The sequence below is a fragment of the Juglans regia genome, chromosome 8 (genome assembly GCF_001411555.2).
Source record: "Juglans regia cultivar Chandler chromosome 8, Walnut 2.0, whole genome shotgun sequence".
In the NCBI taxonomy this organism is placed as follows: Eukaryota; Viridiplantae; Streptophyta; class Magnoliopsida; order Fagales; family Juglandaceae; genus Juglans; species Juglans regia.
Window position 1 is genome coordinate 6,667,842 of NC_049908.1, and position 27,565 is coordinate 6,695,406.

Genomic DNA, 27,565 nt, shown 5'->3' on the forward strand with positions numbered 1-27,565 from the left:
TTATATTTTTCAAAACCGATTACGCACCGATTACCCTCCTAAACCGGTACTTCCGGTTTTACCGATTTCCGGTCCGATCCGGTCTGGTTTTTCGATTTTTTTTAAATATAAATTTCACAATTTGTCATTAAAAATTTGTTTATAAAAAAAAAAAAATTGATTTAAAAAAAATTGTTTTATACTTTTATTAATATATTAGACTATATAATAGTATTAATATTAGACTATTGATATAGTTATAAGTTATATATTAGTATTAGTTATAAACTTTTAGTGATTTAGCAATAACTAATTTTATTTATATTAAAACCAAGGGAAGTAAAAAGTTAAAAAATCAGGAAATAATTTAATTCTAGACCAAATCACGTTAACTATTTTTATATTTAACCTTCATTATTAATATAATGAGCCCAATAAATTTATCGAAAAAATTCTGCCCGACAACCAATTCAGAAACAACACACCGCACACCCAAGAAAAAAATGGGATCCAAATGCCAGGTCACGATTCTTCCCTTTGAATGAGAGAGAGAGAGAGAGAGAGAGAGAGTGGAGAGCTTGAGAGGAGAGAAACATGGATGGAGAAATGGGAATATCGAGAAAAGTAACAGTGCAAACAATTTAGAGCTCCCCCTCCCTCTTTCCCCATCCCACCTTCACTTAATTTTGTGGTGCTTTTCTGCTTAGCATTTTAAAGAGCTTGGATCAGTACACTAAACATGCAAGAAGGTTTTGGCTAAATCTCTACCACATTTTCAGCATGAAAAATTGAAGCTAAGCGAGAGCCTATTTCTAGACAGCCTTTAATTGGCTAAATCCTTTATAAAAGTATACACTATTTCTAGACAGCCTCTAATTAAATCCGCATAATGCATAATCATATAGATGAAGAATTGAACTTATTAAGCGGAAAAACTAATTTCTAATTCTATATCCTAGCACCATAACATGACACTTCCTGATAGAAATGGGAAGACAATCACCCTCATCAACAAGAATCTGTAGTAACAAAGAAAACTTTTGGCTTGACAGAAACAAAACACAACCACCCAGCAGAAGAATGTGCACATTCATTCAGCTCTTGACTGACCAGCTCGGGAAGAGAGGATGATGCCAACAATAAGACCATAGAGCGCCAATGCTTCAGCAAAAATAAGAATGAGGATCATCCCAACAAAGAGCTTTGGCTGTTGTGCATTTGCTCTGCAAAATACAATGGTTACATTAAGTGAAATCATCCTAATAAACAGAGTGCGGGTATATTGAGTGACATATTTTAGAATAAGTAGCATACCCAATACATGTTACTGATTCACAAATCTAATTGATCCCCCCACTACAGTTCCCGTCTCAGAACTAAGATGATCTCCATTTAGAGTGAGATGGGTCAAAATCAACTTAAATAACCAGTAGTAGCCAAAATATGTCTATAATTCTATAATATATGGGTCAAACCAAAATATGTCTATAATTCTTTTTCTCAGTTAATGCTCTTTTTTTTATTTTTTCTCTCCTAAAATTTTTTCTCTCCATACACATGCGAAAAAACACGATGGTGCTTCATCGTCACTGGAGTAGCGCTACTGGTGTCTGAGCTTCGTGGTTTCCCAGTTAGTGATTAGTGTTACTCTGTTTTAACGTTTGGTTTGGTTGCGATGGAGTCATGTCGTAACGTTATTATTGATTATAAGACCTTTGAGTTTAAGAAGGAAGATGATAGATGGTGGAGAATAACGGAGAGTAGCTGTCGGATCGTCAAATATATCTCCATCGACCAAGATGCTTTAGCATGGCTGACTGCTAAGGTAAAGGAATGTACTGCTTCTAGGGGTCCCTCTGAGTTTCTTAGAACTCGCAGGAGGGGAAGTCAGGTCCTATTTATGCAGAGAAGACATAACACTCACGGCAAGTTCTTTTCCTTGTCGGAGTTTGGGCATGAGAGGAGGCGCGGTCTGATAGTGGTACCGGTAGGGAGGACGGGGGACTGATGGAGGAACTTTACAGAGACCTTGAAGGCGCTGTTAGCTCCAACCTCTGTTCCATGTGAGAAAAACAGAGGCAGTGGAAGCTTGCACCCACCATCGGTGACGGTGCTTAAGCCTTTCGCATGGTCGTACCCAAAGGCACTCGAGGTGCCTCGAGCAGCAAAAACAGTAGAGAGGGCAAGCTCGGCAGGTACAGGAGGGTCTTTCTCTTTAGTGAGGGCTCAAAGGTGTAGGGAGAATGGCAGGGCAACGATCGGGCTGAATGAGGAATTGCTTCTGCAGGCGTTGGCCGAGATGGAACTTCAAGTGGGTGTTTTGTCTGAAAATATCAGTTGGTTGAAACGGTGCGTTAAAGGTAACGTTGTTGGGGAAATGGGCTCGGGCTTGGGCCAATTTCCTACGAGGCCTCTCATATCAGTCTATTTACTGGATTTGGGTTGGACAAGGGCTCAGGCCCAGCACGGGTATGGAAGGAGAAATATCGTGTCTCGCCCGATATACAGGTGCAGGGGAGTTGCCCCCCTCATCACGTCGCCAATATGTGATCAGTCGGACACAGCTCCGCCATAGAAAGGATTGCCAGCTCCCAGCGACCACCTTGGTGGGTCTGCAACGTTAGTTTCCCGGAGGGAGTGTGAGAATTTTGAGGAAGGAGAAATTAGATAGGACGGTAATGGAAAGGGAGGTTCCGAAGGGGAGTCCAACATACCTATCCCGACGGTTTTGGGTGGGGAGACCAATTTACCTATCCCAAGGATGGGGGAAATGCCTTTGAGGGGGACATAGCCCTGTTTTGGTGACGCAGGCGAGAGTAGCAGTGTTGAGTTGTCTTCGGATGAGCTGCGGGGAGGGGGTTTTTCTGGGCTTACGGCGGCAAGGGAAGTGGGGCTTGTTCCTAATGAGTTGATTGTGGTTAGTGGGCCAACAGAGGAGGTGGGGTCCGTAATAGAGGTGTCGGATGAATTTTCAAGAGGCTTACAGACTGTGGTCAATGAAGATAGGGGTGATCCGAATGAGTTGGGTAGTCCTAGCCCGCTCTGTACAAGTTCACTCTAAACCAATCTCTATCCCTACGGATTGGTTGCTGAAAAAGGTTGAGGAGCTTCAGGGATTCCTGGGGATTTCTTGTGCGGGATACGAAGAGCAATTCAGGGCTCTTCTGGTGGCCATTGAATCTGGTTGTTCAGCGGCAGAAAAGTCGGCCACTAAACAAGATAAAGAGTTGATAAGATTAATATGCACTATCAATTACAATAATGAGGGGAGTGTGGGTAGGGAAAGACAGAAGGGGAGGGGGAGCAGTTTTTCTTATGAAGCCTAAAATCATATCGTGGAATGTCAGGGGGATTAACGATGCAAATAAGTGTCTTTACATTCGTTCTCTTCTTCGCATTTGGAAAGCTGATATTGTTTGTTTCCAAAAGACTCAGTTGAGCCATGTTGATAGGAATATTATCTGGAGTCTATGGGGTTGCTCATTTGTGGGATGGAGTTTCTTAGCCTCTTTGGATGCATCCGGAGGGGTTTTGTTAATGTAGGATAAGAGAGTGGTGGATCTAGTAGAGGATTGCATTGGGAACCATTCAGTGGCCGTCTCTTTTAAAAATGTTGTGGATGGTTGGAGGTGGGCTCTTGTGGGGGTGTATGGACCTAATATTGATAGAGATAGACGATTGTTGTGGGAGGAGCTCGTGGGAGTGCATCATATTTGGGAATTACCTTGGGTTGTGTGTGGGGATTTTAACGTGGTACACTTTCCTTGTGAGAGGGCGGGGATTTCTTCTTTGACACGGGCTATGGAAGACTTTTCGGAGCTGATTTTCGATCTCAATTTGATTGATCTTCCTCTAGTTGGAGGGGGGGGGTCTTACACCTGGTCTAACAGTAGAGGGGGGGTCAAGATTGGACAGATTTCTGATCTCTTCTTCATGGGAGTCACATTTTCCGGATCTAATTCAGAAGCGTTTGCCAAGGGTATGTTCTGACCATTTCTCCATTTTGCTAGATTGTGATGGTTTAAATGGGGGAAGGAGATATTTCTAATTTGAAAATATGTGGCTCCAAATGGTCGCTATTGGGGAGAAGGTGAGTAATTGGTGGGCCTCATACTCTTTTCATGGTACTCCCAGCTTTATTATGGCTTCTAAACTTAAAGCCCTCAAGTTGAATCTAAAGAAGTGGAATATTGAGATTTTTAGACACACCGATGAACAAAAGAGTATTCTGTGGAATGAGTTGAGCTCTCTAGAAGAGAGGGAGGTAAAAGAGGAGTCTTTGTTGAGAAAAATTGAGGTGGTGTCTGAAATAGAAAGGGTTTTGTTGTTAGAAGAAATCTCTTGGCAGCAAAAATCTAGGATGACTTGGTTGAAGAAGGGCGACAAATGAACTAAGTTCTTTCATAAAATGGCAAATTCTCAAAGGCGCAATAATGTGATTGAGGTCATTCATTCTGGTACAACAGTGCATCAATCTCCAGCAGACATTCAGGCCCATATAGAGAATTATTATGAAGAGCTTCTTAAAGAGACGGAGGTGTGGCACCCTAAATTGGATGGATTACATTTTGAACAGTTGGATGGTAGTGCAACGAGTTTGTTAGAGAGACCGTTTGAGGAGTGAGAAGTGCTACAGGTAGTGAGAGGGATGTGCAAAGATAAAACTCCAGGTCCGGATGGTTTCTCTAAGGCTTTCTTTCAAGAAAGTTGGGACATAGTGAAAAAGGATGTGATGAGGGTCTTCCATGAATTTCATTCTTGCCGAAAGTTTGAAAAATCCTTTATTGCTACTTTTATTACACTCATTCCAAAGCTAGCAGGTGCTATTGAATTGAAAGATTTCCACTCCATCAGTCTGGTAGGCGGGATTTATAAAATTATTTCAAAGGTGTTAACTAATCGAATGAGCTTGGTGATGGATAAAATCATTTCCAAGCCCCAAAATGCCTTTGTACGTGGCTGGCAAATTTTAGACTCAGTTTTGGTAGCGAATGTGTATGGATAGCTGGCTGACGGTAGGTATTCCAGGAGTCCTTTGCAGTTTGGATATGGAAAAGGCTTACGATCATGTGTGCTGGAATTTTTTTATGTATATGTTGAGGAGGTGTGGTTTTGGAGATAGGCGGTGGGTTGGGTGAAATATTGTGTATCATCCGCTAAGTTTTCTATTTTAGTTAACGAGCAACCCTGTGGTTTCTTCTCGAGCTCGAGGGGCTTGAGACAAGGGGAACCGTTATCTCCCTTTCTCTTTGTTGTAGTGATGGAGGCCTTGAGTCGTATGGTGGAGGCGGCGGTAAGGGGAGGTTTTATTGCTGGTTTTTCGGTGGGCAACTCTACCTCCAATGCTTTTTCCATTTCTCATTTATTGTATGCAGATGACACTTTAATCCTCTGTGATGTTGACAGTGGACAGTTGCAAGCTTTAAGGGATGTTCTTTTGTGTTTTGAAGCTATCTCGGGCCTTAAGGTGAATTTGGGAAAGTCAGAATTGGACCTAATGGGAGTGGTGGACAATATCAATCATCTAGCAAGTTTGTTGGGGTGCAAAGTGGTCTTTCTTCCTATGAAATACCTTGGCCTTCCTTTGGGGGCCTCTTTCAAAGCAAAATACATATGGGATAGCGTAGTAGAAAAGGTAGAAAAAAGATTGGCGGGTTGGAAACGGCTCTACTTATCAAAAGGGGGGAGACTTACCCTCATCAAAGTACCCTCTCCAATCTTCCTACTTATTTTCTATCCTTGTTCCCTTTACCAGTGAGAGTGGCCAATCGGATTGAGAAATTGTTTAGGTTTTTCTTGTGGGGTGGTATGGGGGAAGAACATAAATTTCATCTTGTGAGTTGGCAGAAGGTGTGTTGCCCAAAGGAGTCGGGAGGCTTGGGGGTGCTTTGCCTGTCCTTTTTTAACAAAGCCCTCTTGGGGAAGTGGTTGTGGAGATTTCAACAGGAAGAAGATTCACTGTGGAGATTGGTTATTGTTCGAAAGTATGGTTGTGATTGGGGGGGTTGGTGTTCTAAGGAGGGCAAGGGTACCTTTGGTGTAAGCCTTTGGAAATTTATCAGAAAGGGGTAGGAGGAGTTAGTAAAACACACTAGTTTTGAGGTAGGAGTAGGGACTAGAATCAGTTTTTGGTTTGATGTATAGTGTGGCGAGAGTGCTCTATTTACTGTTTTTTCAAGTGTTTTCAGATTGGCTGAAAATCAGCAGGCCGCTGTCTCAGATGTATTGTGTTGTGCCAATGGGAGTGTTCTGTGGAATTTGATCTTATCCAGAAACGCACAAGACTGGGAAGTGGACGAAAAAGCAGGTTTTTACAGTCTTTTATATTCCAAGAAGTTAGGAGGAAACAAGAGGGATAGAATGTTGTGGAAACATTCAGGGCGCAAAAAAATTTTTGTTAAGTCCTTCTATAAAGAGTTGGCAGCTCATCAGCCCATTCGGTTCCCTTGGAAAGATATTTGGAGAGTTCCCGTACCCCAAAAAGTCTCTTTTTTCACTTGGACTGCTGTTTTGGGAAAGATTTTGACGGCTGACAATTTAAGGAAACGTGGAATGATTGTGATGGAGTGGTGTTGCAAGTGTAAAAGTAACAGCGAATCAATTGAGCACCTTTTCCTGCATTGTGAAGTGGCAAGGGAGCTATGGGCGGGTAGATTCAGTCAAGCCAGGCTATCTTGGGTCATGCCTAAGAGTGTGAAGGAACTTTTAGCATGTTGGAATAGGCATCATCATTGCTCTCAATTCGCAGTGACATGGAGGATGGTTCCTTTGTGTCTATTGTGGTGTATATGGACAGAACGAAACGAGAGATGCTTCAACAACAAGGAGAGAAATGTGGGGGAATTGTGGAATTTTTTTTGTGTTTTCTTTAGTTCAATGGTTGGCTGCTATTGTACCAAAGGAAGGGAACGTTCACGAGTTCTTGTTTTCTTTTCAGCTTTCTAGAATCTGATTAGGAGTCTCTTTTGTATACTTCGTGTGTACATGAGCGTTCCCTAGTTTCATTCAATCAATAAAATTTCTTACTTATCAAAAAAAAAAAAGTACCCAAAATTCCCATATTCACTATTTGCATCCGAAATACAAGCAAATATGCCAAACAGTGATCCACATGAATCACTTGATCCGATCGATCCATTCGAGCAAACCACAATCAATAAGTAAATTGATAACATGAGCAAATACAACTACATATATGTTAGAGGAGGGAGAGATATACCGAACACCAGCGTCACCAACGACCCCAATAGCCATGCCGGCAGAGAGGCCAGCGAGGCCACAAGAGAGACCGGAGGAGAAATGTGCGTAGCCATCGAAGAGGTAATAGGGTTTGGCCTTAGGGTTAATCCCGGTGCTGATGATGACGGCAATGATAAGACCGTAGATACCCAACACTCCAGCCATGACCACCGGCACGATAGACTTCATCACCAGCTCCGGCCTCATCACACCCATCGACGCCACGCCTACCCCACTCTTTGCGGTTCCGTACGCAGCTCCCATACCTGAAAGAAAAAGTTGCAGGCATCCGATGAAAACCCTAGACCCACATCAACCAAACCCTCGATCCATGATCATTAATAAACAAACAATAATCGCATAGATATAGAACTAGCTTACAGGAGAAGACAAGGGCGGCGGCAGCGCCAAGGAAGCCAAAGAATGGGGCGGTCTCATCACCGTGAGACATTTCACTTTTGCTATAAATCTGAGAAGAGAATTTCCAGTTTTTGTTGTTGTTCCGTAGATCGCACCGTCCCAGTCCTCGTATGCGAATGCCACTCTGCTCCAACCTCAGGTTCTCTTGGCCAAGCGAGGGACACAATTACAGAAACAACCTCGTCTCCCGAGGACTTGTTGGGCATTAAACTCTTTGTGGGCTTTGATTATTGAGAATCTCATAGGAAGCCCAAGTAAAGTTGGGCCACATATAAATACAATACTGACCCATCTCCAGAAAAATTCAAAGTCCCAACGACTGAAACGATCACTCAAGAATAGAACAATAACCCAGAAAAAACCTGTGTTCGAATGTATGTTTGTGTGCATGCTAGAGTTACGTTTTCAACTTAACATTCTGGAACGCATTCTACAACTCAGAAAGATATACACACAGCTGACTCCCTGACATTAAATGCTACCCATACACAATGTGAACTCTAATATTTGGGTCAAAAAATGATACAAAGTTATAGGCATGTATTTTCAGCCACAAGCATTAATGTTTGCAGAAGAACATTGTTTAGTTTTCTAATAACCTATGTACATACATGTGTCTGCATATCTGTATAACAATGTAGGTGCATTACAACTACACGAGCGAGCTTACGAGTCGAGTCAGATCTTATACGAGTTTGTTCGCAAACATTAATTAAGTCGAGTCAAGTTTTGTACGAGTTGTATCATTTAATAATCGATCATTATTTCATATTCACGAACGAGCTCATTTAATAAACGAATCGAGCACGAGTCGTGTTTAACCGAGTTGAATTCCAGCTACCTGTTGAGTAGCCTGTTCAGATTACACCCCTATTAACAGCATACCACCATTTTTAATGAAACACCAATAAAAGAACCTCCATCCCACCACTGCCAACATACGCCGAGAACTCCCCCAGACTTCTCAAAATCTTGCACATTAATGAACTCAAAATAGGTCACATTCCTTTAGATCATCAAGATTTCACGTCTGACTTGATTGCCATGTGCCTCTCAATCAATTTGTCCACAAAGGAACGGATCTGCAAGTTAAACACATGAGAACAGCTTAGAAGAAAAGAGGTACCAAATCATTCTGTTGATAATGATATCTGTTCATGCCAGAAATCAAAGACTAACAATATCTTTTGATTTTTCAAGGTAAAAGTGTCCCATAATTATTCAAATTATCTATTGTAAAACTTCAACGTGAAGTTTTACCATGCAAGCCCCCCAATGAAAGCACTAAGGCATGGGAATCAGTAAAGCCGCCTTTAATGACGACTATTTACAAGAAGAAAATTTCCCAGATAATTGGTTCTGATATTAAGCATATAAACGGAAATGCACACCTTGTTCCTGCGCTTGAAATCAAGAAACTCTGAAACAGCCATGAATTTCTCTGCATCACTGGCCTGCTCCATGACCTGAAAATAGAACTAAGGTAAGAAGGGGCCCAAAAAAAACATCCGTTGTGACCTCCTGTTTAACCATGTCATATCTAATCCAGCAGCATTAAATTTTCAACATGATAGAGAAGGAAAGTATAAAGTAGGGGGGAAGATGAAAAATCAATAACCTTAGTTGCAGTTTTCTTCATAATTGACTTGTATCCCTCCTTATCAATTTTTCTTGCCTTATAAAGGGGCATGAGCAATGATGCAACATAATCTACAACAGCCTGTTTAATGCGATCTGCCCCTCGAGGATGATTTTTTACAGATTCCTTGTTTACTGTAACTTGTGAGATAGAACTCTCATTTGCCAGTCTATCATGCTTCCAGGTGGGTAGTCTCCAACTTGTGTTCGAATCTTCCTCATTTGAGCAAAAGAAATCAGAATCGGCAGCAGCTGCTTGAGATTGCCATCTGTCAATGGCATGGTTGTCCTTTATCCCAACACTGCCAGCCGAATCAACCCATGCTTTAGTATAAATACTGCTGTCCACAGCCACGCTTTCCCCAGAGTGCTCTCTGAAGTTCAAATGGCTAGCAATCTCATTTGAATGGCTCCTCTGTGAGAGGTTATCCGCTGAAACTTTTGAACTATCAAAGTTCACACAAGCAGCAGAAAAATCAACTGACCAGTTCCTAACTTTGCAGTTCCTGGAGTCTATTTCTGATATACAATCTTGTCTTCCCAAAACACCACCAGACCACTTCCTTCGAGTATCAAATTCATCAATCTGGACATATTGATCCCGTCTAGCAAACTTGTGAAATGACGGTATCTTAGGTAGCTGCAACGATGTGTTACACTTGGCCTCTGACGCATATGCCTGCAACATACACGAACACTAAATTCCTCCAGCAACATCGTGAACAAATCAGAAAATCAAAGAGAGGAAAAGATTCAGATAGAAATAATAATAATCATAATAATAATAATAATACAAGCCTAAGACATGTTACAATATGGGCACAGAAATGCAGTGCTACAGGAACCTACACTTACCACATAAATGTGAACATAATTGAATGTTATCCAAACTTGCAATCACCTAGTAGATATTATTAACATAAGAAAAGAAAAGGCAGAATCTCATTGCATTATTTCCTAAAGAGTACAACACAATATGACATCAACAGTAAAGACCAGATGAAATGGCCCTGTAGCTAAAATCTGACTGACAAACAACGATCAACCTTGATATTTAGGTTCTCCAGAAATTTACTCCAAATTGATACCGGAATTAAGTCTCAAAATACCATCATAGGACAGGAAAGCTGGTAGCATTAGCTATGATGTAAAGAATAGAAATATTTAAAAGTGGAAGTGGTTGTAAATTGACTAAGCTAATAACCATGAACAATGCAATTTTTAAGGTAAGAACACAAAACAGTCACTCAAAGGCACTGTAATAAATAAAGAGAAACAAACCTCGGCAGCTGCAAGTGCTGCCGCACGAGCTGCTTCTGCAGCTGCAAAGGCAGCTCGTTCTTCTTCAGAAATAGCAGTGTTGCTGTCCTCGGGCTCAGTATCCAGTGTGTCTGTTGGACCTTGGGACCTTGATGTAAAATCCAATTTTGAGTCATTTGCAGCTTCGAGTTTGACTGCTCTACCACTCACTTTCTTCACATTTGGATTCAAATGTAAATGACTTCCAGCAGATGCAAAGACCTGCAAACCTCCTTTATTCTCTAAAGCACCATGATGTGTGTGCAGAGGCGGCTTTCCTATTAATGGATCTTTAAGAGATTTTCTCCTTGCTGAATCTACAGCACTTCCTTGCCTCAACTTTAATCCACCATTAGAAGCTTTTTCCTTGCGAAAGACTTCGAGCCACACATTAACCAGCTGACTTGCTACTGCACGTATATCACGGCTAGTATGTACACAAACTTTTTCTTTCACTGTTTTCCCTATGCCTACATCAACATTATCAACAAACACATTCCATTCATCACCATTGTTGGTATTATACTACCACTATAATGACTTCATATAAAATAATAACACAAACAAATTCATGCGGGTCATTTACACCTAAGTTATGAATGATTCACCTCTAATCAATCCTTATTAAACTTTTATAACAAAACATTTATGCCACAATTGTATAACAATTTTTTTTTGTAAGTAAGACGATATTTTATTGATAAGTTGTATAACAATTATTTCAGTATACCTCAGTTTAGCATAATTGTATACCAATTATTTCAGCATGCCTCAGTTTAACCATTCCAGTAAAGCTTCAATATTCAATATTGTTGAAAATGTGAATGATTTTGTCTCAGGTAACTTTAGTTATCAACCTCCTGAAACTTACTGAAACAGTCTTAAGAGGACAAGCTATAAATTAAAGCCAAATCAATATTTCTTTTTCTTCTTTTTCAGTACAGCCACACATTGATGAATATGTGCATGTGTTAATGCTGCGTAGAAAACCAGGAATATAAATCATTACCTGACAAGCGCACAGCAAGTAAATCAGTTGAAACAAGCACAAGTAGACGAACACAGTGCCGCAAGAGTTTAGTCCCATCCTTCCCCATTGAGTCCTGCCATAAGTCCAATAAAATATATAGAATCAGAAACTTTGTTTGAACATTAAAAACATTGGAGGACTGACAGCCAAAGAACGATTTCTAGTGAAAACTCCATATACCATATATATAGATATGGACCAATACTATAGAAGGGAAATGGTACCAGTATCCATGAGTTGAGTGTAGTAAGCCCTTCTTTGGTCCCAGCAAAGAATTTCAAGGTTTCAACGGAAAGATCCAATAACTCTTTGGCCACGTGCAATCGTCCAGCAGTGGTTTTTGCCTTAAAGAACATCTCCTGTAATAAAGCTTCCCTTGTCAAAATATGTGCTCCATCCAAAGAGTTCTTGTATAGAACATTAGATATATCGACTGCATCAAGCCTCTTTGTTATGTCCCTAACTTCATCTCTCTCAAAGTCACTGTGTCTATGTACAGCCTCCATTGCCTCTACTTCTGCAGTGTAATCATGCCCACTACTGAATATGTCAATTATACGCACTGCTTCCCGTAGCCCACTCATCATTGCACCACCAACTGTGTCAGGATGCTCCTTACAGGTGGCTTCACCAGCAAAAAACAAACAGTTATCTACAGGCCTGCCCAATAAATCATAATCTTCTCCAGATGCTCCAACTGCAACATAGGAGTAAGCACCATAGCTATAAGGATCCCTGCCCCAGTCTGTCACTACCGATGCAACCGGATCAGGAACTGAAGCCTCTCCAAAAAGTTTACGGAGAACCATTAACGCATGGTTTACATGATCAGATGAGCTCATATTTTGGCCATCTATAGCTGCCTTGCCAACCACTAAAGCTATAAGAACAGGAGCCCCAACCGTTTTCCTGACATTCCAGAACATGAAGCACTGGCCCCTCCGGTTTGTGTCCTCTGCAGTTGCTCCAAAGTAATCCACAGAATCATCCCAAAACACTTCCGGAAACTCCAAAACCACTTTATTAAGAACTCCAAAACCAAGCCGCTGGATTGAAAAATGCTTCCATTGGGGCAAAGGTGGGGAAAACTTTATGGTTTCTTCTTTCAAGCATCCAAGTGGCACTGTAACCAGGACAGCATCTCCAAAAAATCCACTGCCATTTGACGTAGAAACTTTGACTCTATAAGACTGACTACCATTAGTTCCAGAGTCCTTGGTGTCATATGAAATATCTGTGACTGCATGGTTCAGGTGAATGGCGAGTCCTTCTCCAAGAGACTCAATAACAGTGCTGTAACCCCCTTTAATCATACAATGAGCTCCTCCAAATCCTCCATAAACATCATCTTGGTTCCAGTAGGGAAGAGATATTTGCTTAAGCCGAGCAGCACAGCCATACTCTAAGTTTGCAAAATGCCAATCCATAACCCTCCTCTCCAGAGGTGTCAAAATCTCTTCTTTAGAGCAATGCCTCTGTGGAAAACTGCCATCAACACTACCTTTTTCAGCATCAAAGAAAGCATTCACTGAACTGTGCACTTCAGTTTCTTCCCTTGTTCCTAATCGTGCCAAACGACGCCTCATAAGGGCATATTCTAAGCCATCCTCAAGAGACATTCTCATTGCATGTTCCCCCTTTTGGGCAACAAGCAACACCATATCATCAAGAAGGCTGTTGTATTCTGCTTCCAATGCTTCATCCAGAACGGCAGGAACTTTTTGACCCGTAACAATATCATAAAGAGGGCAGTCACTATTTAATACAGTCAACTCAAGGCCCAATTGAGCACAAACCAATGAGGAAGGATCTGGTCTTCTTTCAGTGGCCACATCAGCCTCAACACCAGTAATAATGCTAGCACCAAGATCCACTGGAACAGACAGAGATGAACAGTCTGTGAAGACTCGACCCCCTATCCTGCTCCTAGCTTCAAGAATGGTTACAGAAAAACCCTGACGTTGCAAATGGCGTGCAGCAGTTAAGCCAGCAGGACCAGCTCCTACAACAATGATTTTCTTTCTGAACTCTGAATCACATTGCAGAGAGTGAGTCCCCTTAATGTGATCATCTGAGGAACAAATGGTACATGAGTCATTCTTTAGCTCAGGAGTGATGGCAGGGTCTGTTCCACTATCCAGCATTTCACATGATGGACCAGTACTTAGGCATTCTTCACGTTCTATCATATCAGATAATTCCAGTGCAACCGGAGTACCACGTCTCTTATCTTTAGTAGCTTCACACATCTGCTTTTCATTTTCAATAATAACATCACTCTTTGCTTCCATTGAAGTTTCAGAACTCTTAACCTGACCAACAATAAAAGAAACTCCATCCTCTAAATCTGCAACTGTAGCTCCAGAAGTCTCCTCAATATTTTTTTGTTTCAGAAGCTGATAGTTATGCCTAGCATTAGTTTCTGCTCTCTCCTTCTCAGAAGCAATTCCAACATTTATATAAGCCTGTCAAAAGTAAAAAAAAAAAACCTTAACCCAAATTACTGAAAAGCTAATAAGCAAAAAAAGAAAAGACAAACATTAATATTGACGAAAAGCAAGGGCAAAGCATAAATAAACAATTGATGTATTTACAAAACTTACATTATGATCAAGAAATGCATAGATCTCCCTAATAAGTGTAGCGCGTGGTGGCTCACCCTCAAAAGAAGTATCAGAGACCCCACAGTCAGCAAGTGGTAAAATGCGGCTAACATCTTTACTCCAAAGACTTAATATCTGATTCCTGCATTCCACCAAGCAATAGCTTTTAATTAGCAAAAACAGTTCCAGCTAAAAGATATTTAAATAGAGCTGTAACAGCTGAAATATTCCTGTCTGAACAATAAGGAATTTGCAGAACCCAATCAATATTAATAATTAAATCGTTTATGAAGCTAATAAGAGAGGGTCGGAAGGTAAGTTCATGAACTTCATAGAAAGGTATGTGGAAGCCACAATATTGGAGCTCCGCTTAGAGAAGCAAATCCATGACAGTTTTAAATGCAAAAACAAAGTAATCTTGGTCAGTTATGACACACAAGCAATAATCTAAACTTAAAAATACAAAGCGAAACAAGGGCACTAATGATAAATTATATATTACTAAATGTGGCACAACTAGACACATCAGGGTGTAGCCTAGTGATAAAAAAAAGGAGCTTGAAATGAGTCGTAGACTCAAAACATTCTGGGTTTGATTTCGCACTAGGAGTTCCCCTACATAATCTGTTCATGGTTCTGGTTTTTGTTTTTTTTGGGTGGTGATGGTGGTGGTGGTGGTGGGTTGGGGGGCGATTGTGTATCCAGGATTACTCACCAGGGGTGAGTCCAAAAAGCCCTGCTTTGGTGAGGTTCTATGTCATAAAAGAAGCAGCCACCATTGTAGATCATTTACTCAGCAAAACATTCTTAAGATATAAGAATGAAAGTAGGGAAGGAGGGGTGAGACCAATTAAAAATGGAACATGACAAGAGCGACAAAAGAACAATACTATGGGTGCTACTATTAAGAAAACAATGTACTCATTAGGTGTAGCCAACCTTTTTTTTTATATAAGTAAAAGTAATGGGTGTAGCCAGCCTTTTTATCAGATAGATCCGCCTTAACCCATATGAAAGTTCAACACAGGTTAATGCTCACCCTTTTGCCCCAGCATCAAGGCACTAAACATGAGCTTAAATAGAAGGCTAGCAAAGACAACATATAATATAAGTGTGCCATCATATAGAGTTTGCTTTTCTAGCTACAATTTCAATGACCAAGTCTTTTACAAGTTTCATCTATACCTCGATACTGTAATATAATGCAAAGAGAAGCAAATACCAGTTTCTTTATAATAAGAAGCAAATCTCACTTGAAACTCATAAGTATATAATTTCCTTTCAGTCCAAGTGTAATAACAAGCCTAGCTAAAGACTACATTTACAAAATGTCCAACTGTGAAAGGTCTTCAATGAATAAAATGGGGGCAGTGGTACCTAAAAGGATATCAACATCTTTCCAAGTCAGGTGGGAGAGACAGTAGAAAAATTTTTCATTCTACAGTAAATCCTAAATAACAAAATAAGTGGGTCTAACTACTCAAAAGCACCCAAAAGAATTATCCTCTGTCCAGTTTCGAGTACATTCACCTAAAAATAACATGGGTTCACAACATGTACCCATACCATATCAAGCACATGCAAGGTAATGCAACGATAACAGAAACTAAAAAAGGTGTTTTTTCCCGGGTTAGATAACACAGAATTAAAGTTTTTTGATAAGTAATCAAAATGTTATTGAAGCACGCACAAAGCATAGCACAAGTACACAATGTATAAAAGAAACGCCTAATTAGGAATAGAAAAAAGATGCAAGGAAATCATGATTATGATTTATTGAATATGATAGAAATGTAAAACACAAACTTCATAAAAAAAATAGGACTTAGATTGAATATGAAAAAATATGAATATTTTAAATTAAAAAAGACGTTTGAAGAAAATGACAAAATTAACTCTTATTGCAGAAAATACAAATTTCTACGAGAAGGCATCCAAAAACACTAAACAACATGCAAGCATAAAGCCAGGTTTCAAAAGATAATAACTAACCTGTACTCCAAATATTCCTGGAGGCCACCTTTCCGCTTCAAGACCTCCTTAAATTTAATCTTCTCAACTGGACCAACTGCATGAGTTTTCAGTCCAGCTGATACTGCTGCTGCACCACCATTTTCAATCATCTCCGCAGAAGTATTTGAAGATGTATCACACTTCACTCTTGTTCCAAAAGAATGCTCACTGTCTATAACACCCTGACTTTCGAGAAAACCTTTCTCATTTAATAAATTCTCCCAATCAGCATCCCCCTCATAAGCCATATCTCCATGCCTATGCTTCTTAGGCCTGCGTACAGCACGCTGGCCAGATGATAGCTTTTTATCTTTGCTTTTGCAATCAGGCACAGGTATCATATCTTCTGGGTAATTTTCATTTTCATCTCGAGTTATAGATGGAGAAGAACCTCTACAAACCTCTTCACCGACTGAATGATAATTGTGGCTACGAACATGAATACCTTTTGACACATCTTCTAAGGTTTGATTTTGAATGAAGGGAAAAGAATCATTCTTTTGCAGAGAATCTGAAGTAAGATCTGGCTCATCGGTGCACATTTTAAGATCATCACAAGCACTGCAATTTTCTCCCATCTTCACATGGCAAGATGAATTTTGAGAGACAAATTTTGATGAAACCTCAAAAGTTTTTCTAGAAACCGAATTGCAAATTTCCTGGGAAGTGCATTTGCATGATTTGTTCAACAATTCACCTTCACAGCAAGTCTCAGAAACTTCAAGGTCTGCATTTGATACATGTGTTATCAAAACGCCCTCTGAGTGTTGGGTCAATGAATCCCTAAAACCCCTGTCAGAGTTGCCCTTGCCAAACTCATTGACCTCTTCCATCTTTTCTGGACCAGAGATAGAATTTGGCATTTCTACAACATCCTGCACCACAATGCTTGTGTTAAACATTGAACAAGGCTTTAATGTATCCTTGAATGTTCGAGTTCCCAATGCAGCCTTTTGGCTACAAGCAGTGCAATTATCCTTGAAATGAATACGAGCAAACTCTCCATTACAAACTCCATTAGAGTTTTCGTTATTTATTTTAGATCCTCCTTGAGCATTTGAACCACAAGGGTCCTCTGTAGCCTCATCTTGGATCCCTCTAGAAGGAGATATTGATGTTGGTGAAACTGGAGGTGGAACCTCTAAAATAACTTCGGAAGATAATCGGTGTCTATTGTCATTGGGTTTCATACTCTCCAGTTTAACTGCTGAATTAGAAGGAAGCCTTCTATTTGAATCATGATTCTCTTCAACGAAGTCAGAAACTTGAGAAGAACAGTCATCAGATCTTCCATTTCTGGATTTCAAACCATTGCAGTCAAGTTTTGAGGTAGAACCAGATCTAAGTCTCCTTCCAGTCACAGGCTTAGAAACCCCCGAAACACTTTCAGAGCAAGGGCTGAAACCATCCTCCAAAGTCTCATCCTCTGTTTTCTGCTTTGAACTTGAAGATGCACGATATTTCCTAGTGCCAGATTGTGCCTTGCGAACAAATGCTGATATCGAGTCTTCCAAAGGCTCATCCACAAACTGATCAGGACCTTCCCCAGGCCACAAATTAGACTCTTGCTCCCTCCAAGAACTACACCCAGATCCCAGAGACTCTAAATCAGTAGTAAATGCAGCATAACCAGCTGTTTTCGGTACTGAATTTATCTTGGGTTTCTTAACTTTCCCTTTACACTTGTTTGCTACCCCTACATCCATGGTCATATCAGAACCATCATCGCCCATTACATGACCTTCCTCCACAACCTTAGATATCAGTTTTTCATCCAATCCCCCATTGTTTGCAGACCCATTCAATGATCTATCAGAAGAATCCACTACATTCAAAGAAGAACTCCTTCCCCTAACAATTCCAGATCCACTGTCTTTCTTTGGACCCCTCAACTTCTTCCTGAAACTCGCCAAAGTATCATCCATTTCGCCCAAATTTTCAGCCTCAACCTCCAATTTCACTTCTCTAACTTCAAACTTCCTGAGACCATCACCGCCACTCTCTAACCCTGACTTGACCTTCTTAGCATTTCGGGGTCTCTTCAACTTGAGCAAAGACCCAATTGGCTCATCCTCATCCGACTCAAAACCAATCTCAGCCGGCTTCAATCTTTTCTTGGACCCGCACCTCTTATCCTCCCCATCCATTTTACAAGCCCTAAATTTTAATAAGTCCTCTATAAGCCGTTTCGTTACCGCTTAGCCCACCCTCAGTGCCCAAATCAACATGAAACGATCTGGAGTGCGAAACATATTCCACATAAAAAAACTTAAAGCTCATGTTTCGTAAAAAATTCGTCCTTCAACCATTAAAGCTATATAGTCGAGCAAGATTGAAGCTAACCCAAAATCCCCAACACCCATCAGAAACCTAAATATTCACCAATATAAGGGAAACACTAAATTTTTTTATTAGGTTTCTGTCAATCAATAGCCTCTCTGAGCTTGAATCGAGAAATACAATGGAAACGAGAAAAGAAAAAGAAAGCCCTAGGGTAATCTAACAGAGTAACTAAGCCCTACAAGGAAAAGGGTGACCGAGAGAGAGAGATGGGATGCCAGACCTGGGCGCCTTGAAGCTCTAGCTGTGGTGGCATTAATGGATTCGTCGAAGGGAGTCGAGTGCGCGCGTTAGCGTCTCGTTTGCGGGATTGCGAAGATCGGCTCTCAAAGTACAAACTGCGCCGCGAAGACCAGTTGAATAAAAGAATAATAAAAATAATATTGCTAAATAGAAAATAACGACCGTGTTAACGAGAGAAACGAATTCTCAGACGAAAATTAATATTCCTGCAATTCATATTATTATAGTTAATATTCATTCAAAATATAAATTTTTATTTAATTTTTAAATCTTAACCTATTCCTCTTTTATTTAAAATATTTTTAAAGAATATTATACGTATCGCTATCTTCTTGTCATGAAATAGATATTATTTATTCATTGTAGGATATAAGATATTTCAAATTTTTCATTTATCAAAATAATATGAAATTATCAAAATATTCATATTCTTATAATTAATATCATTCAAAATAATCAATTTTCTATTTTATTTTTGAAATCTCAACCTATTTCTATTTTATTTAAAATAAAAGTTTAAAGAATATTATAAATATATCATTATCTTGTTTTGAAATATATAGTATTTATTCAACGTAAGATATAAGATATTGTAATCACAAGTGTGAGTATAACCCTAAAAATAAAAAGAGTTCATCATCCTCTCTGTTATCATGTTCCACTGGAGAGGAGGATGGAACATTGGCTCCCTTTCTCCTCTCTATCAATTCAGTCTAGGCTCGATCCATTGTTTTCCAGCAAACAATTGTCTATACGCACTCCACCACACAACTTCTTAGTTGTCGATATACTAGTAGAGGGTAGAACCATAGCGAAAATCTCAACACTCGACTCTCTCACACAATTTAACTCGCGCATGACCACCACGTGCCTTGAAATAGCTACAAGCGTCATATGAGTAGTTTTTTCACTCCCAAAATTTTTTAGATCTAATCCACCTCATCTCACCATCACCAACATGTGGCCTTCATGCACCATCGTAGGCGAGTGTAAAGAAATCCGACCATCACGATTCGTGCTAATCAATATTATATATTCTACTGTGTTATCTATTTCCCTAATTGAGATTTTGAAGATAAGGATATTGGTATCTTCTACGAACATCTCACGCCAACAAACTATAATGCACCTCCAACAATCACCGCCTCTAGTGGTGGCATCACAATTCGTACATTGAACTGTAAAAATCGTCACTTAAGATGGCACATTCTTTGTAGGAAATGGACGGAAACCGAATTTTTTGTCCCAAATCTGATTTATTTTTCTCTTTTGTATTGCGCACATCTGTTGTAATTGGATATTTGTTGGGGAATCACACCCATTTTTCATGCAGATCTTTTTGTGTTAATGAAATGCTTGCTTTAGAAAACAAAAACATATATGATATTTTAAAAATTTCCGTTTATCAAAATAATATGAAATGATCATAATATAATATTTGTTACATTAAATTGATACTATTTATTATGATTTATTGAATAAATATATTTTTTTCAAGCCTTTTCAGTTTAGTTAAAAATCATGTAAGGTGTAATGTTAAATAAATAAACAAGTGTGATCGCTGTTAAAGAACAAATAATAGATTTAGTTGTCTATTGAAATGTTTAAAAGTTTTTTTCAAAGTTTTAAATTTCATAGCGTCTCGGGCGGTATGGCCGAAATATAACTTTTATGTGGCGTAGCCTGTACAAAGAAGTATATAGTTTCGTACCTGTCAAAATTTCGGTCATTTCAGTCCGTACCGACCAATATTTCAGTCTTTACTTTTTTCTTCTTCTTTTTTTCATTTCTTCAAACTACATGCTTATTTTTTAATTCTCCAATTCAGGCCAGACTATTTATAATTTATATATTTATATTTATATTTATATATAATTTATTTATATATAGACTATTCCGAACCGGTATTCAAAATAGTATCGGTACCGAGATATCTCGTTTCAATACCTCAACCGAAACGGTCACTGGTATAGTATTCAAAACATTGATTTTTTCTCCTGCTTCAAGTCTTCAACACGAGTTGTTTTGTGAGATTGATAGACAGGCCCCATTTGGATTCGGAAAGTATTTTATCTCATTTTATTTCATCATTAAAACTTTCACAAATTTACATACAAAATATAATAAATAACTCAAAATTTTCAAATCTTAATTAAACTTTTTCAAATCCTAAAATAATAATAATATTAAAAAATAATATGCTCATAATATTTTTTTCAACTTTCATCTTTTATCTAAAATTATCTCATATCATCTCTAAATCCAAACCAATCCAAAATTTCCAAACCAATCCAAAATTTAGTTAAGGGAATGTTTAGTTAAGAGAAATTCAAAAAAAAAGTTTGGGATTTTATGAATCTTTTTTACATATATTATGACTTTTGTTAAAATAGATAGAACAATTTGAATAATGTTTTTTTAAATATGTTTTATTTCGGAGTTTGCAAAAACGTTTATTTTAGATTATTTTTTATAGATGTTTGGATTGAAGTATAAGATTAAAAAATACAGCTTAAAAAAATAAAAAATACATGTTTTAGAAAAAAAATTAAGTAAGAGTATTTACATTTGACTAGTCAAATGACAGCCAAATCTAAATTTTGACTAAATTTTTCCAAATTCAACTATATTAGATTAGTCAAATCACTTCAAGTAAAGTTATGAGTTATAATAAATATAAAACAAAAATCATATTTGGTGAGTTACTATTCACCAACCAAAATAATATTTTATTAAAAAGCATTTCCTTTATCTTATTTTCTTCTCTCTTTTTCTTCGTGTTAAATAATTTGTTTGGACAATAAAAATTAAATTATTACTTAATATATAGAGTGTATTTGTAAAATATTAAAAAAATTATTAAATTATATAATATTATATTATTATTTTGACTTTAGAATGACTAAAATCTCTTCAAAGGTTTTGGATTTAGCCAACAACTCAAGTTTTCAAAGTTTTAGTAAAGATTTGGACTTGACACCATTGCCAATGTTCTACCTGGTCGAATTGTTTCGAGACAAGGACAGGTGGTCACAGGTAATTTCCCTTTCTTATCAACGGAGACTATCGATAACAGGTAAAAATCACGAAAAAAAAAAAAAAGACTTATACTCAATTTACCGTTTATCTCAAAAGTTTAGATTTTCTTAAGAAAAATTATCATCATTTATTCATTAAATAAATTTACATCTATGATCGGATACATGTAGGAATATCCGCATATCAACCATTACCTCAAAAATCAGTTAATGCATTTAGAGTTTTATCAGTAGACTATTTTCTTTTGTGATTGGTTTGGTCTTCACTACTGTTGATACTTTCTACAGATAAACTTCTAAGAGACAATACTTTGCCTAAATAGAAATTCAACCTCACCCTTCATAGAAAGAGATGACTCATCGACCTCTTTAGACAAACGTCCAAGAGACGAAATCTTTTTTTTACTAAACAATAAGGAAAACAATAAGATAGATGCGAAAAATGAAGGATTACAATTTGGACCACCTCTAGTAGACTTCAGACTCTATGACGGCGTATGAAAGCAATACGCTTGTCTTTTTTCAGCTACAAAAGTCAAATATGAAAGATCTAATGGTGACGATTCCGATGATCCGACGCATATGGCGAGGAAAGCTGCCGAAAGAATGGCACATGAGGACCGCACATAGTTGTGAGCGGCGCGTGAGGACTATGCGCAGTAATTATTTCAAAAGTTTAAATATTGATAGAAAGAGATAAATTTTATTATCTGTATTATATTTTTAATATTCCTTATCACATGTGGGTCAAACTTTTATTCAGTGAGTGAGCCCAACACATTATTTTTTAATATTATTTTTATTTTAAAATTTTAAAATTTTGAATTATTTATTATATTTTATGTGAGAGTTTATGAAAATTGTAATGATTAAATGAGATTATTTGAGAGGCTTTTTGTATCCAAACCAATCTTGTAGCTAGCCATTGAATTGCATCCATAAATAAAAGTATTCGTAAGAAAAAAAATTATATCCAATTATAGATTGTGAGTAAGAATATTATGTTAATTTGTTTTTATTTTTTAATTTGAAAAATTGAAAAAGTAATGATCTTGTGATTAAGAATATTCTGTTAATTGCTTAGAAAAAAAAAAGAATATTCTGTTAATTTGTTTTAATCCGAGTTTGGACATAAGAATGTCTGACTCAAATCGAATTTAATCATTCACAAAAACTCAACTTGAGTCGGGCTCGAATTACTCGAGTTGAGCTCAAACTTGAGCCAACTTTGATTGGTCATTGTTCGCTCGAATTAAGCTAGATTTCAGTATACTCTACGGACTATGATACTAAATATTATTTGTGGACAATGTAAATTCCATCATTAAATATGGTCAGGAGCACATCTTCTATATCTATCCGAATGGTAAAAATTGTCTAGTTTCGCATTTGACCCGTGATATCCCCCATCTTCCTGTTTGGAGGAAAGGAAAAAAAAAAATGATAACCTGTACCAGAACCAAATGGAATTCTGCTTACTTTCAATGAATCATCTCATTAACAAGAAAAACTGCATTTTTTTTTAATATTCTACCTATTTAGGCTGCGTTCCGATTCTGAAATGATATCAGATGATTTGAGTTGATCTATGAATAGTAATATTTTATAGATACTATTGAGATGTGTTTAAATATAAATATGTTGAGATGAGTTTTAACTTTTTTATGAAATTTTAAAAAAGTAGTGGATCTCTTTAATAATTAGATTGAGATGAGTTAAACAATCAAACGTAGCTGGTTAAATATTTTAAAAAATATATAGTAAAATATAATTTTTTTTCCCTCTTATTTATCCTTTGTAATCTAAGTTGATGGCTTAAAATTCAGACCGAATTACATGACGAAATCTACTCATTAGAGTAATGACATTGGCTTAGCCAAATGCCTTTGCAATCTAAAATTTGGCTAATAATCTCTTAAAATTGTCTGCAATGAAATAGGTAAAATGATTTGTATTTGCCTTGAATGCTATAGTATATCTCCAAGTATGTATAGTTACTATTCACTCACAAATTGATTAATTTATGTTATTTTCTCTCTCATCTCTTTTCCTCACACTCACACTCAAATTCAAACTCTCTTATCTATCCTCTTATAGGTTTATATATTTTGATGTGTAGATTATTATAAATTATGAAAAATAAAGTAAAAAATTAGGTCAAAAAATATAAAAGATATACATTAATGTGTAGATAAAAAATTTTAAAATATAATAATATTTTTTTATTATAGGTACTGATATACTAATTCAATGTAGGATATAAATTATTATGGATATACAAAATGAAAAAGTTAGATTAATAATTGGCCACATTTGGATACAATAAATGTTTCATCTCATCTCATCATTATAATTTTTTCAAATTTTTACACAAAATATAATAAACAATTAAATTTTTTCAAATTTTAAAATAATAAAGATATTAAAAAAATATATTTTAATAATATTTTACTCAATTTTCATCTTAACTCATCTCATTATCCAAACCGGTCCGTAGACTTTAGCTACAGTACTACTAATGATCTTAGGAAAAGGTTAAGACCCAAGCCCAAATTTCAGATAGAAACATTTAGGTCCGTTTAGATTCAGAAAATATTTCATCATATCTCATCTCATCTTATCATTACAATTTTTTCAGATTCTTACACAAAATATAATAAACAATTCAATTTTTTCAAATCCTAATTCAATTTTTTCAAATCTCAAAATAATAATAATATTAACAAATAATATTCTAACAATATATTTTTTTTACTTTCATCTAAAACCATCTCATATCTAGGGCTAAGCAAAAATCCGACTCCGCTCCGGGTCTGCTTGTCGTCGGAGTTGGAGTTTTTTCCCTATTGAAAATCGGAGTCGGAGTCATTGACGAACCGACTCCGCCTCCGCTCCGATCCGCCTCCGACACTCCGCCTCCGCCTCCGACTTGGCCCTCCAATTCCGCCTCCGATTTTATACATATTTTATAAAAAGATATGTGTTTTTCTATATATTAATCATTTAAGTTTTATACAACTATATCTTATATAGTTAGTTAAACTCAATAATATACTAGTTAAATAATATATTTATACTATAATATATAGATTAAATTGACTAATAAATAATAATAGTTTAGTATATGACTATATGTAAATATCATACTATTACAAATTTACAATATTACTACCATGTTACATGTAAGTTGTAACACTAAATTACTAATGTATAAATATAATAACATGTAATACTAATGTGTATACAATATACTATAAACACTTAGATGCATAATAACATCAACATGTAATACTAATGGATAAACACTAATCTATAAATTTATAATAACATATAATACTAATGTATAATAACTAAAATATTATTCATATAAATTTTATATAACAATATTTTGTATTAATTATATTTTTAGACTTAATAAATTCTCAATATATTCATTTTGATAAATATATTAGTAATACTAATATACATTAGTATATTAATTAGATTTATGGTCTAATACTAATACTATTAGTAATTCACTTTAAGTCTATATATAAATCACTATAGTATTAACTACTAATACTATATTATTATATGATACTACTAACTATAGTGATATATTAGTATTAGTATACTAATACTATCAATGATATAGTTAGTATAGTGATTTATACTAACAGTATTATATAGTTATACTAAATTAAAATCACTATAATAAATACTAATATATAGTTATGCTAATCACTATAATTAATACTAATACTAATATACTAATACTATTAGTGTATTACTAATATTTATATATATTAATATATAAATCAAGTATAAGAGATTATAGATTTAATATATATATAATATTATATCACTAACATACTAATAGTACGATACTAAAGTATTAGTAATTATACTATAAGATATAGTAATAGACTAATAGTATATTATATATATAAAATAGTAATACTATTTTTTGAATCTTCATTTCATATACGGTGTATTATTTTTAATATTCATATATAATAATATATATAATATATTTTTTTATGAATTTTCATATATATATATAATATATATAAAATTAAAAATACATTCATAGTAATTATAATAGTATACTATAGTAACTATACGGTGCCTTTTTTTTAATCTTCATTTCATATACGGTGCATTTTTTTATTGTAGTGATTAGTTGAATGTGGATATGGAATCATGGATGATGGGAGACTGAGAGTACATGTAAAAATAAGACTTTATTTTAATTTTTAATTTTTGAATGCATGCATGTTAGTATGTTATTTGTTTTATTTAGTTGTATTTTTTGTTATAATCAAAAGTTTAATATGTTTAGATTGTAATCTTAAGAAATTTGAAAGCTCACAATTTTTTTTAAAAAAGTTGGTCAAATATAAAGTTAAAAAAGAGAAAAAAAAAAAGGTCTAAAAATCCGACTTCGTTTCGATAAATCGGAGTCTGAGTCAGAGCGAATTCTGTACATCTCAGAGTCAGAATCGGAGTCGGAGGTTGGGCCCTCTGACTCAGAAGTGGTCGGTGCTCAGGGCCATATCATCCAACCAGCCCAGATTCCCGCAATGACCCGTGTGCTCCTCTCTCCCGTATTCATAGTCCAATCGGCCCAAATGATATCAGATTCATGGTCCGATCAAGTTCACTTCCAATATTGTATCGAACAAAACACGTTATATCAGCATCCTTTTATTTTTTTTTTAATTCAATCAGCATCCTTTTTTATGTAACATCGAGTCATCGGCACTATACAATAAAAAATAATTTAAACAACTTAATTTCTCGTTAAGAGAAAACAATTAAAAGAACAACTAATAAACAGTGATATTCTGTTGGATGCATGGTCTAATAAAGTCCACTAAACGATAATGAGTATATAAAATGGGATAATGATATTTTTACACTTCATTTACTACTATTTTATTATTCCTCCATTTTTTTTTTTTACTCTTTGGAGCTGGATTAAAAATCTCAAAACATGAGTTTCTTCCATAATTTAGAAGAAAATAAATTCAATCAATAAACATAATCATGTAATTTAATAAAAATAATTTTTTTTATAAGACTTGACCTTCATTTGTTATTTGAGTCAATTTTTATAAAATTAAATTTATTTTGAATCAGTTTACATGATTATGTTGGTTGATTAAATTTATTTTCTAACAAAATGAACAAAATAATTAGATAATAAAATAATAGTAAATGAGGTGTAAATATATCTTTTTCCTATAAAATATATATATATTTTTTTAAGAGGAAAAATATAGAGACACGACTCGCGGACCTAGAGGCAAACCCACAATTCACAAAAATGGAATGACGTGGCACCCCTTTGGCGAGGAAGTTCAAAAGCTTGTAGAAGACATGATCCCACTTTGCTGTTTATTTTATTAAGAAAAAATCTATTCATCATTTATTTTTTTATCATCTTATCATCCTATGATATGATATTAGATAATAAATTTATAAATGAAATATAATAAATAATCTCAAATCATTTAATGTCACATAATAGAATGATAAGATGATGTTGTTTATTTCATCAAGAAAAAATCTATTCATTCTTTATTTTCTTATCATTTTCTTATCATCTTATGATGTGGTATTAAATGATAAGTTCACAAATAAAATATAATAAATAGTCTCTAATAATTTAATATCACATCATAAAATAATAAAAAAATAATAAAAATTGAGATGAATAGTATTACTCATTCATCAATATA

At 36.1% G+C, this 27,565-nt stretch overlaps 2 protein-coding genes across 2 annotated transcripts; both read right to left on the reverse strand.

Moving 5' to 3' along the window:
* Positions 1–751: 751 nt before the first annotated feature.
* Positions 752–7,804, reverse strand: LOC108980162 (V-type proton ATPase subunit c1-like). Its single transcript, XM_018951011.2, has 3 exons — positions 7,600–7,804; positions 7,199–7,484; positions 752–1,202 (listed from the first exon to the last, which is right to left on the reverse strand). Exons 1-3 carry the CDS (start codon positions 7,667–7,669, stop codon positions 1,070–1,072), a joined length of 489 nt encoding a protein of 162 aa, XP_018806556.1. The 5' UTR covers positions 7,670–7,804; the 3' UTR covers positions 752–1,069.
* Positions 7,805–8,355: 551 nt separating this feature from the next.
* Positions 8,356–18,903, reverse strand: LOC108980161 (lysine-specific histone demethylase 1 homolog 3-like). Its single transcript, XM_035693359.1, has 8 exons — positions 16,201–18,903; positions 14,209–14,350; positions 11,830–14,070; positions 11,585–11,678; positions 10,558–11,045; positions 9,257–9,955; positions 9,030–9,104; positions 8,356–8,720 (listed from the first exon to the last, which is right to left on the reverse strand). The coding sequence occupies exons 1-8, from the start codon at positions 18,366–18,368 to the stop codon at positions 8,655–8,657; spliced, it is 5,973 nt and encodes a 1,990-aa protein (XP_035549252.1). The 5' UTR covers positions 18,369–18,903; the 3' UTR covers positions 8,356–8,654.
* Between the last annotated feature and the right edge of the window lie 8,662 nt (positions 18,904–27,565).